The following is a 12,482-nucleotide window of genomic DNA, read 5'->3' as shown; positions in this document are numbered from 1 at the left end:
CCCAGGCTTTGAGGTTAACTTCTGACTCTGCTTAGGCAACTGGCTACATCTCTCTGGGCCTCAGTTTATTTTCCCCAAAATAAGAATGGTATGTCTCTCTTGTTGTATGAGGTTAAAAGTAAAGTGAGATTATTAAGTGGTACCTCAAATCTGTGGTACCCAGTAAACTCTACAGAAGGCAGGGTCTTTAATGGAAAGGGCATTCCCTGCAAACTGTACGGCAGAGTGCAGACTGGAGAGGATAGGGGAGGAAGTCCAGCCCTGTTGTCTACTTAGCAATTAAGGAGCCCCTCACTGGGTTATGATGAAAAAACCAGGACTAAAAGTGTGTTTTGAAAGGAGAGGGACAAGGGAGAGGCGAGTGGCTTGAATTGGGGACACAAACACCACAGCAGAGAGCCAAGGCCAGCCAGTGATTCTGGCAGTACATAAGTACCTTGATGGTGTCCCACAAAGAGCTGTGGGACTGACAGGCTGACCAGGCCTCCTAGGTGCTCCCATGAGACAACCTTGGCCTTGCGCAACCTATATGTGCCGCTGAGGAGGAGCATCACCCTTTGTACTCAGTGTTTGGAGGCATCTCTTTGCTAACCATGCAACACCAATGACCTTGGGAGAAATGGACTACCAGAAAACAGTTTTCTCAGTAAGAAAGGTAACTGTCACTCGTCACTCAAAATGGCATTGCCAGGAAACACTTGGAGCACAGCTGAGGCCTCAACCCTCCATGTTAGAGCCCCACAGACTGTGGCCATAGCCAGTCTACTCTCTCTCAGACTTTCCTTCTCAGATTTGTTCCTCAATAGCGTAGAGCTGAGGTTCTAGATCCTAGACAGACTTAGCACACTGACAAAGGTTAACTGAATGCATCAAAACAAATAAGCAAACCTGTCCACACGTGTGGGCATGTGCACATGCACTTGCTCAAACTAAGGGTCTGATAAAGACTCGTAAATAGGTAGCCAAACCCCTGCTAATCGTGTAGGATCCCACACATATTCAGAGTGGCTCTGCTGATCTCAGCAGAAATGAGGGGACTGGGCTCCTTTTTAGGAAAAAGATGGGTATATGTTATTCTCTAGGTGGTTTTATGTGTTCAATACATTCTATGAAATTTTTTAAAAGTTGGAACAGTACAAAGAATATCAGATTCTGTGATGACAACAACAAAGAATGGATTCCTGAGACATCCACAGATCTGGCAGGTAAAAGAAATCCAAAACTCAGACAATTGGAAAGTGTGATTTCATTCATGTGACACCCAGGTCACAACACAGGGAGGAAGTTAGGAGATGTGTTAGGAGTGGGGTCTCACCCGTGACCTGGGTACCCACCGCTGGCCTGTACTCACTTGCACTTTTTGATGAGTCATAGCTTAATTTAAAAATCATTTAAAAAGAAAAAGATAACCTTCTGCCAGCCCTGGGACTCCTCTGCCCTGGCTTAGGGTCACATTAGAGACCAGGTAGGGTTTTCTTCATGACCTTGCATGACACACATGCTAGCCACTGCCTGTAGGAAGAGCTGGGACAAGGAGCCGCAGCAGGTGCACGGAGGAAGTCCCCCAGTGCTCAATCAGCTTCTGGAATCTGACCAGTTGCTTCATGAGCTGGGGAATGTGATGGCCTCTCTGAGACCCAGTGGCCTGATGTACAAATGTAGCTGGGATTAAATGAGGCAGAGTACAGTCCTGTTCACAGCACACAGTAGGGAGCTTCTCCCCTCCCCCCATAATGAGGCTGTTAGTGTGGTGCTAAATTTAGCCCTCTGAAAGGTTGCTTTCCCAAATGCAGGTTCTGATGATTGGTGGGCCATCACCAAGTTAAGTTAGTGGATTACAACCGGCATGGAAACAAACGAACAAACAACAACAGGAAAAGAAGCCTTCTCACCATCTGGGAAGCTCTGTCATGCTAAGGATTAAAGGTATGATGTTTAGTTTATTTTGATTTTTTGAGACAGTCTCACTATGTGGCCCAGGCTGTCCTTAAACGTGCGATTATCCTGTCTCAGCCTCCAAGTATTGGGGTTACAGGCATGGTGACACAGGTGACATCAGCTCAAGCATGGTGACACACATGGCATCAGATCAACAGGCCAAAATCCAGTTCTCAGAACTGAACAGGAACAATACCACACTGGGAAACAATCCCCATACTTCCTAAAAGAACACATATCTAACTTTTGGCTTTTGAAGAAATGCCATGAAATTGTGGAAGAGAAGGATTGCTGCTTAGAGGAAGTGTGGCTTCAGATGCAACCTCCAAGAACTACCAGCACTGAATTCCTGGAAGAGGCAGGCCAGGCCACATGAGGGCCACAGTCCCCAGCGTGACGGGTAACGACTGTTGTGTCTATGTGCCCTTGCCTTCCTGTCCCTCAGGAAGGAACAGGTGGATCTGGCAACTGCCTGTGCCTAACGAGGTGTTACGCAGAATCCTAAAAAGGGCAGAAAATACTTCTCATTTCTCTCTCAAGAGTCCTGCTAACTTTAAAAGAAAATCTCATCTGGTGTCAGCAGGCCTTTGAACATCTGATAATCTCACTTTGGTGGAGAGGTGCTGGGGAGGAGACCCTGGTCTAATGCATGCTAGGCAAGGCCTCCATCACCAGCCCCACTTTTGTATTTGGCTGTGTATCTCGTGTGTGTGTGTGTGTGTGTGTGTGTGTGTGTGTGTGTGTGTGTGTGTGCGTGCAGAAGTCAGAGGATAATTATCACTCTTTATCTTACTGCCCTGAGACAGGGTCTCTCACTAAATCTGGACAGAGACTGGTGGTCAGCAAGCTCCAGAGATCCTTTTGTCTGAGCCTTACTCCCAGTTCTGGAGTCATAGGCTCAGCCACACCCAGCTTTTCACACAGGTGCCAAGGACTTGAACTCAGATCTTTACACCATGTAGCAAGTGTTCTTACTGACTAGGCCATTTTCCTAGCCCCTGAACATGCATCTTTAAGATACATTCCTGTATTCCTTATGAAATGAAGAAAAGTTCTGTTATTACAGTGCTTGACTTCACACACACACAATGGGCAAGCACTCTACCACAGAGCTACCTCCAACTCCAATAATCCTCATCTTTTAGTAAAATGACAAACGGGCCAATGATAGTCCTTCCCTCAGAGCTTCTCACTGCTCACTCATGGATTCCTGGGATTCACTGGGGACTCACTGGAGATGGCTGTTTTCCATGTGTGGAGATGAGATCAATGTTTGCCTTTGAAAATCCATCCATTTGAGCTTTCAAAATGAGCCTACTTAAGTAAAATATGCTGTGTGCACAGGGTGGTGGATGTGTGACAGACACAGCAAACACTGTGATGGTGCCAAGAGTGGCTGCTATGTGGGTAGCACTGGAATGGATCGGAGGACAAATCCCTTCTCCTGGCTTGGATTCAGTGGTGCCAGCAAGGGGCACACTCCCCCACGCAGGACAGGTGACCCAGACCCCCATCAAGAAAAGCTTTTCCTAGCAAGAGTGAAGACACTTCCCCCTCTTTGGCTACCAGAATATTAAGTTAATGTAGCCTATGGAATTGGAATTTCCCTCAGAATCTCAGGCTGGGAGAAGAGAAGGGCTGAACGAGGCCTAGGACCAGCCAAAAAGGCAGTGCATGGAGTCCTGTCAGCCACCTAGCTGGACACTGCAGCCCTAGAGAAAGAAGGGTGGACCTATATCTCAATGGAACTCTGGCCTTCCATTTGAACCTAGACCTCCCATCAAATAGACTAGGGGGTCACTGGGTCTCCTTACTGATCCCTCTTCCCAATATGGCTACATTGAGTAGTCTCCATGGGGACTACTAGGAGTGGTGGCCAAGCCTGGTTGTCAGTTGCCACCTGGATTCCGGCTTTGACCCTAGTTTAAATAACAAGGCCAGATAACTTACTGGGGAGGATTCTTCATGGAAACAATTTTACAGCTGGAAAGCATTTATCTTCCCATCACCATCATCTATCAAGCCTTTCTCCAAACATGTACAGTTGTCCTGAGCATTCCACTTGGAACTCCAGGGACATCAATGGTGTTGTACAGAATGTACAGGAAACACACGAATCCTCACATGCATTTGAAATCACTTCTCACTGACTTACCCAAGACAACCAATGATGGTGAGTATGGGAAACAACATCGGGGACAAGAACAAGGGAGGAAAGTTTGTACACAGTGAAGATGAATACAACTTTTCTGAGTGTTTCCTGTAGTTCTCTGAATCTGTGGGTGTGAGTCTAGGGTTCAGAAGGCCCATTGCAAGCAAGCACTTTATCATGGAGTCAGATGACCAGCCCTCCTTCCCCACCCCCTCCCCCCCTTTGGAGACAGGGTCTCACTAAGTAGCATAGGCTGGGTCTAAACTTGCTCTATAGCCCAGACAGGCCTTGAACTTGTGATCCTACTGCCTCCAAATGGCTGGGATAACAAGCCTGTATCATTAGGCCTCTAACGTTTTTCTCCTCTGCTCTTCTCTCTTCCTCCCCTCATGTTCTCGGCATAACCTTTACACTTCAGACTATTTCTATCCCCAGAAGATAAACATGGCCACAGGTTCCCACACCCTCCACCTGGCTTCCTAAGTGAGAGGCTAAGATCTCATGAAATTTAAATTCTCAAAACTGAGGAGCTAGCCTTGGAAGGATCCCATCGGCTAGGCTGCCAACTCTCCCAGGATTATTCTAACTCTCCCACTCCTGTTATTTTATGTGTGTGGGTATTTTGTTGGCATGTAGATCTGTGCACCACTTTTGTGCCTGGTGCCTAAGGAAGCCAGAATAGGGTGCCAGATACTTAGAACTGGAGTTATAGGTAGTTGTTAGCTGCCATGTGGGTGCTGGAAACCGAACCTGGGTCCTTTAGAAGAGCAGCTAAGTTTGCTGTTGCTTTTTGCTTTGCTGGGTTCAGTTACCACAATGCATTCAGTTGTTAGGATCCCTGCAATCTGGGACAGGTCTTCAACCTTTCTGAGGCAGAGAGGACAGGGAGAATTACAGAGACATGAAAAGGAAAAAGTGCCCCTTACACTCTGGAGTCTTGCTGAAGCCTCTGAGCAGCTGAGAAGCCAGAATTGATAGATGATAGATGATAGATAGATAGATAGATAGATAGATAGACAGATAAGTAGATAGGTAGACAGATGATAGATATAGATGGATAATAGGCCTAATAAGTAATAGATTGATCATAAATATGATAGACAGATCAAATATAGATATTTTGCTAAAATGCTAATGAACCAGGCATAGGGGATGAATGCGTATGTCCTTGGGTAAGCCTCATTCCCTCCCAGACAACTTCTGTGACTCTCATCAACAAGACTATTAATGTTGCTTACAGTGACGACCTCCTACCTGCCTGTGACCCACCATGTCAAATGTAATCCTGTCAGGCACCCCAGGGAACCACTCAGAGATCTCAATCAGGTTCTTAGCAACCCTTTGAAAATAAGATCTTGTAAGCCTACCGAAGTCTTATACCTGTCCACTGTAAAGATGAAGACGGGTATGTGGCTCTCAGAGAAGCCCACCCCCAAGGCTCTCCAGTGTCTTGCTTTCTTCCCGAAAACCTCTCTTCCCTTTAGCACCTGTGCTAAAAACTTACATGAAAATCTCACTTAATAAACCCTGACTCTCTCATGTTGGCTCATCATAAGATTCTTCTCTGTAATGAGCTAGGAACCATGGGTTTTCCTGAGCAGAGGTCGTCTCTGAAGAGAGCCCCTCAGACTGCTGCAGTCCACAGTGTGGAGCTGTGTCTCTGTCCTTGCACTACTGGTGTTCCCTTGTTTTACTGTTGAGGGGTACTTGTTGGTTAGTTTCTGGAATGTTCCACTGGGTTTGTTGGAGACTGTCAGATGCATGCTTGTCTCAGTTCACTTTTGCTGCTCTAACAGAATTAGGTAACTTTTGAAAGGTTTCCCTGGCTGTGGTCCTGAAGCCTGGGATATTTGAAGAGCACGGCATCAGTGCTCAGACGTTGCCCTGTGCCTCAGCCTAAAGGCAGAAGGAAGGGGGCCTCTTAAAGGAACCCCCATTCTACCCGCTGCAGATATAGCCTAGAGCATATATGCAGAGGCTCTGGGTCCTATCCCCAGCACTGTACAAACATCATACAGTGACCCCCTCAGAGGCAGCCAGAATTATCGCATCCAGGCATCAGCTGAATCTACAACTTGGAGCAAATGAAAACAGCCACCCCTCCTCTGCTAGCTGGTCCCTAGCCATGGTACACCTATAGCCCCCACTGTTTGAAAGCCCAGTGCCTGGGACTATGCCTGACAGACAGCAGGGGCTCCATGCATTCCTCAAATGATTCAAGAAACCCAGTGACAGATTCAGGGGACATGGCTGAACAAGAAGTGGTAGACAGCAAGTCAGGTCCTCGTGCAAGAGGGCTCCAGCGCCAGGCCATGAACTCTAGCAAACTCTCCTGCCTGAGGCCAGAGGAAAACAGAAAGGGAGGGTGAGTCTAATTCTGCCCTGGAATGTGGCCTTTTTCAGTCAGCTGGAGAGGGTGATAAGGAAGTGGCCATGGGAACCGTGGGAATAGGGAAGGCAGACCCCATTCACACAGAGCAGGAGGCACTAGCCCCGGTGGAATGCGTAGGGTGTGGGGCGCCAGGAAGCAGAATTCCTGAATGACTGGCTAGGGTTGGGCCTCAGGACCACAGTCCCCTAGGGAACCTGTGTGGCCAAAGGCAGTGTCTCATCAAAACAGGAAAATCATAGAGAAAAAATGTACATGTAAGTGGACTGGTATTTACAGGGAAGGGCGCTGCTGTGACCCTAGCTGGGGAATGGAGGGGATGCGGGGCACAGAGGAGACCTTAGGGTCTGCCTCGGTGCCAACTACAACCTGATTCTCTGGTGTGGACTGTGACAAGGAATGTAGGCTATGCGCTGCCTCCTAGCCCCTGGATCCCAGGAAGCTGTAAGGGAAAGTATGGACAAGAGGACCACAGAAAGGCTCCCTGGGTATGCTTCCGGGCTGCTTACAAATTTCTCTCTGCATGGCCACCACTTAGAGGGCTTCAGGTGCACAAAGGGGCCCCCCGTCAGGGCTTTGGCACCAAGTACCTGGCCTGCAGAAGCTTCTACCCTTGGAGAGTAGGAATTGCTGCTCCTGCATTTGCAGGGTGCTGAACAGGCTAAGATAAACTCTGACCCGTGTACACATGGCTGGCCCAGTGTGGACAGCCTCTCCTGCTTCTGGACTATGACCAGATACTCAGCTGAGATGCCTCCAGACCTCTCTATCCGGAGATCCTGGGATATCCTGCATCTGCGACTCCCCTGTGAACCCTTTCCTCCAGGATCCTGTTCTGCCCAGAAAATGACACAACACACATCTGGTCCCCTCCCCAATACAGGCCCGGAGAGAGGCACACAGATGTGTGCTGTTATGTCTTGCCCTCACACAATGCTTGGGGCAACGGACACCGTGATGAGCCCACTGTTACAGAAGAGAAAGCAATTCCACAGTGATGAAGGACCTACCCAACTTCCCACAGCCAGGAAGAGGTGGAGCCCAGGCTGTGGACCATTCCCTGCTATGCATGAGTCTAGCCAAGAGTTCAAGACTCATGGGGTGAGGGTGGAGGTGTCCAGTCCAGAGCCTCTACAAGGAAGTGACACGAACAGAGAGGCATCTTCCTGAAAGTGTCGGAAAGGAAATGCTGCTGCTTCTACTGGCTATGGAAGCGGCAGCAACCTGAACCGTTCCAGGAAGTGAGTGAGGACCCACCCCAGCGAAGTCCATTGCCAAGCCCTTTTCCAGCATCAATTTCTGCCCTGTGAAGCGGGCACTGGACTTCATCCCCTTCACAATGAGCAAACTAAAAGTCCCACAGGTTCCCTGACTCTCCTGCACAAAAGTCAACATTTACAGTGTGAATGAATGTGAACATATGCCAACGTGTCCCTAAAGACTATTGCCTTGAGGCCCCAGCACTACTTTTCAAATAGTTAAAACTTCCCAGCTGATGCATCGCTGCTGTAGGCTTTCTGGCCCCTGGCAACACTCACCTAGAGCTGTCTGCATGCCTGGTACTCTTCCAGCATTTCATACTACAGTACTTCACTCTCCCCTCCCCCATGGGGAAGAATGCTTTCCCCATTGGTAAGAGGACTCAGTAAGGCGTAAGGACAAGGTGGCAAGCTGTATTCCAGTCTCAGATCTCTGTCCTGTCTCTATGTACAAGGCTAAGTGAGGAACAGTCATTCTAGAAGGGAAAACACACCCCCCTGCCATCTTTGGGAACTGGGCTCACCCATGCCACCAGGCTTTCAGCTCCTTTCTTCCACAACTATGGGGTGTCTCCATATACTTGCTCCTTCTTACCTGCCTCAATATGACATCTGTTCTAGAACCTTCTATGGCTCCCACTGTCTGATACAGTACGGCAGATTCACCTCACCTGTTTTTCGTCTGTCACTGTCACCCCAACTCCTCCCAGTGCTCAGTGGGTACAGACAGACACTACAATGCCATCTCTTCTCCCTTCCCCTCTAATTCCCACTCACACTTGTGTAGGTGTCACCCACTCCAAGAAGCCCGGGACGCACTGTCCACCTCCCACACTCTTCTCTACCCATCAAACACATGTGCTCACACAGCCCTGATGCCCCCTCACCTTCCCAGCTGGGCTCTGCTTCTGGTAAGTCAGGCCCCAGTCTACCTGCCTGGGCCCAGTAGTATGTTCAGCATGTCCCGGCTTCTCCAGCCCAACTGCCACCCTTGCCACACTCTCAAGCCCAGCCCCTCGTGGCAGTAACATGCCTTCTGCCCTGGGACAGAGATCACTAGGCCAGGCCTTCTGCGCTGGAGTGCTTAGGCACACTCCTGCCAAGATGCCACGTACTGACTCACTGGCCCATTGTCTTTTCATTAATTGGCTGGATGTGACTTACAATTTAATAAGTGACATTTGATGAATTGAAGGTCAATGTTTTCAAAACATCTCTTGATGTGGAAAATGTGAATCAAAGAGAGGTCTTGGCAGACAGGCTGGCTGCTGCCAGAGCCAACTGCTGCCCAGATGATGGGTTTGCGTTGTAGTTGAGCCTGAACAGGCACCCACCCACAGAAAGCTGGTTCTGGCTACGTGAAGCATGAAGGGCACACTTCCTTCCCAGACCAGGGAGCTGCTTACCCACTGTGTTGACCCATTCATAACTACGTTTGCCTCCAGACCAGCCTGGAACTCCCACTACAGACCAAACCAGGTCTGTTTATCATTAAGATCTCAGAATAAAGACCGTGGGAGAGCCTTCTAGAATCCTGAACAAAGTTGTAGCAGCTAAACATCTCTAGAGTTCTCTGAGCATTCTTGTTAGAAAACGTTTGGCCATGAATTCCCAGCTGGAAAGCAAGCCTCACAAGGATGGACAGTAGGTCCATGGAGATCAGCTTGACATCCAATCCTTTGCCCTGTTCAGGGCATGTAGTGCTCAGTAGGCAGCTGTCGCTGTGTGAATGAGCCAACAGGCCAGCACGGATTGGCTAGGACTGAGGTTGTCTACTGATTGGCTTTGCATTGAAATTTTGGCTCAGCCAAGCCACCTGTGCAGAAGTGTAGGGAAGGGGGTTGAAGCATGGAGGATGCAGCCACCCTGGAACCAGGGCAATCACAGAGGCAGGTAGATGACCTCCTCTCCTACCCCTGCTGTCCTCTGTTCCCAGCATTTTAAGGGAGGTGGTGGGCAATGCAGTGACCTACAACACTTGTGCTATGCCTGCCCCACTAAAGGCAGTCAGCCCCATAGTGGCCTTGTCCATTATAGAAAAGCCCCAGGCAGCTTGCAAAGGGTTCCTTTCAGGAGCCCTGGTAGCCTGGTGTCAACTGGTCCAGTGGCTCCTCAGAAGTTTCTTTAGGGGGAGAGGGGACTGAGCAAGTCTGTTCCCAGAGCCTGCAATGGTCATTTAAAGAGGCAGAAAAAACATTAGAAGTTAGGCTCCTGGGCTTTGGTTACTGTTTCTTGAATTGCTTTTCAGGCAAGTCCCATGTTGTCTCATAACAACAATCAATGGCTGTATGCTTCTAGCACACCAGGTACACATATGCCTGGCATGGAACTGTCAGTGTCCCCTGAAGGGTGGGATCCAGGCCTCACTCCATTTCTAAGGAAGTTAAAGACATAGAAGTAAAGGAATAAGCCCCAGCAGACAGAAGGGCTGGGGTGTCCACGCTCTGGGGGATCCAGAGTTCATGCTTGCTGCTCTCATTGTGTGCTTAAACCCAGACAGCCGATAGAGTGTGATGTCACAGCTCCATGTGGGGCCTGAAGCATGGGGATGCTAATAAAAGGGGGATGAGGGTTGTTGTTGAGACTATTAAGTGTAGTACAGGCTGGCCTGGAACCCTATATAACATAGGATGACTTTGAACTCCTGACCCTGCCAAATGCTGTGATTACAGGCCTTTCCCACCACGTCCAGCTACTGGTTTTGGCTCTTTTGAGACAGGGTCTTATTCTTTAGTTTGGGCTCACCTGAAACTTGTTATGTGAGACACCTGTAGGCAGATGCTTTTGGCTCTTCTCTGATCCCTGGAACCCTGGATCAGGGGCCAGGGAGACATCAACAGCCAGCCTACACAGCAGGGGGGCTGAGGTCAGGACTCCTCCTAAATGCTGCTCCCTGGAGCAAGAGGAGACCATGAGACCAATCAAATTACCATGACAGCTGGCCCTGTGGCACACTGCACATTACACATTACATGATTTCTGGGCAATTCCTATCTGAGTAACAGCAACTGGGCACATCTGGTCAAAGAGGACAGAAAGCCCAGGATCCATGTCCTACCCGAGGCACAGATGGGCATAAGTACACAGCCCTACACACATGTATATACACACATTTGTACACATAGGTATTTCTAGGACATTTGGAGGCTCCTCCTAGAGGTCCCCTCCCTCAGATTGAACTATGTATCTCTCTTCTCTAGGCCATTATCACAAGGTGGTGGGGAAATTCCAGAAGGACAGCTGAACCCTGTTACCTACAAGAACAAATAGAAGCCTGTATGAAGGTCCAGACACAGAAATAACTGGACAAACCCATAATGACCCAGACCCCGGTGCTGACTGTTGGCCACTTCTGGGTGCAAGGCTGAGTGACTCCCATGTCTTATCAACATCCCACTGTCCCCAGAAGGAAGGTACCATCCTCAGCAAGGGCTTGCACACTCACTCTACAGGTCTGCCACATTCTTCTGAGTCTTAGTGCCCCCAGCACCTCCCTAGCCCTCAAGGACCTAATGATCAAGACAGAGTGGCCCTGACACTGGGGACTTAATGACTAGTCTGCACTGTCACCCTCAAGGCCACTGGCTCCTTCCATAGAGAGACATACCTCTGCCCCGGCCCAGTTCCGGCTGTCCCTTCTAAGGAGTTGGTCCATGCTAGACACTATGTCACCGCTTTGATTTAATATCAGCTGACAAAAAGCAGGTCCTGCAGGCTAATCATCTGCCTAAGGCCACCAGGGCAGACTACACTTATGCTCTGGAAAGTCAGAAGCCATCTCCTCTCACTCCATTCTGCCTTTTTCTTTCCCAATACTGCATTTCTAAGTCCAGTGTTCAAAGTAGAGGCACAAAAATGCAACCCCCCCAAACCCCAGGTTCACATTCCCAGCCATCAAATGGTGACAGTAACCAGATGCTTTGGCCACTCGTCCTCAGCTGGTTCAGTTACAAGGAGGTGCACCCAGTCACACTAGGCTCCTCTTGGAGTTTCAGATATTTTCACCAGAATCATTGGGGGTACCCTTTTGGTCACCAGCTGGGGTTATGATTCTGTGAAAGAGTGCTTTCCCAGCATGCCTCAGGACCTAGATTCAATTCTTAGCACTGAAGCAGAGAAGGTATTAGGTAATCCCTCCTTTAGGGGTGGAATCACAGTAGCTGTTGATATTCAGAGCACTTACTATGCATCCAGCTTGCACACTGATGACCTATGATGTTCATTTGGCAAATGAGAAAAATGGGGGTACAGAGAGCTTTAAAATTTTGCCTGGGTCATAGAGCAAAGCATTTACCCAGAGTCTGCCTCAGGCATCCGGGCTTCTGACAACACAATCAATTCAGATTCATCCAATGACAGTTCTGACATTCCAGAGACCCTTGCAGCAACTGAGGCTCCTGAATTGACCAGAGGCCTTGCTGTCTCAGTCCTGGGCCATCCCCAGCCACTACACCTCCCTACTTTCAGAGTGTTAGAGCTTTACCCAGTCTCACCTTGACCCGTGTCTATTTCCCCCTGGATTCTGTCATCTCCATAAGCCAGCCCATTAGGAAGCAAGGGAGTGGGGCTGAGGGGGTGGGTGAGCTTAGAGCATGTAGAAGCAGGAAGATCAGGCCTTGCTTCAGTCTGTGCTAGGGATTGCCAAGTAGGTAGTGGCCAGCAAGGCTCACTTACTTTCCCACAAGTGTGAGAAATCAAAACTTTTATGTAAAAGATTCCCATATGCTTGCATTTGTATGACAAT

The 12,482-nt window shown here is 49.0% G+C and overlaps 1 protein-coding gene across 2 annotated transcripts in view; it reads right to left on the bottom strand.

Annotated features, from left to right (window-relative positions):
• Positions 1-12,482, bottom strand: part of Ergic1 (endoplasmic reticulum-golgi intermediate compartment 1) — a 100,421-nt gene that overhangs the window by 69,279 nt on the left and 18,660 nt on the right. Inside the window, exon 1 of one of the 2 annotated variants that reach the window (XM_051180998.1) lies at positions 10,484-10,589. The exons of the other annotated variant lie outside the window; for it this stretch is intronic. Within the exon in view, the coding sequence (XP_051036955.1) occupies positions 10,484-10,572 (89 nt within the window). The 5' untranslated portion in view covers positions 10,573-10,589. Of the gene's footprint in view, positions 1-10,483; positions 10,590-12,482 lie in introns of those variants that run through there. 2 annotated transcript variants of the gene reach the window in all.

Source organism: Phodopus roborovskii, unplaced genomic scaffold (genome assembly GCF_943737965.1).
Source record: "Phodopus roborovskii unplaced genomic scaffold, PHOROB, whole genome shotgun sequence".
Taxonomy (NCBI): Eukaryota; Metazoa; Chordata; class Mammalia; order Rodentia; family Cricetidae; genus Phodopus; species Phodopus roborovskii.
This window is presented reverse-complemented; position numbering and strand designations above follow the sequence as displayed.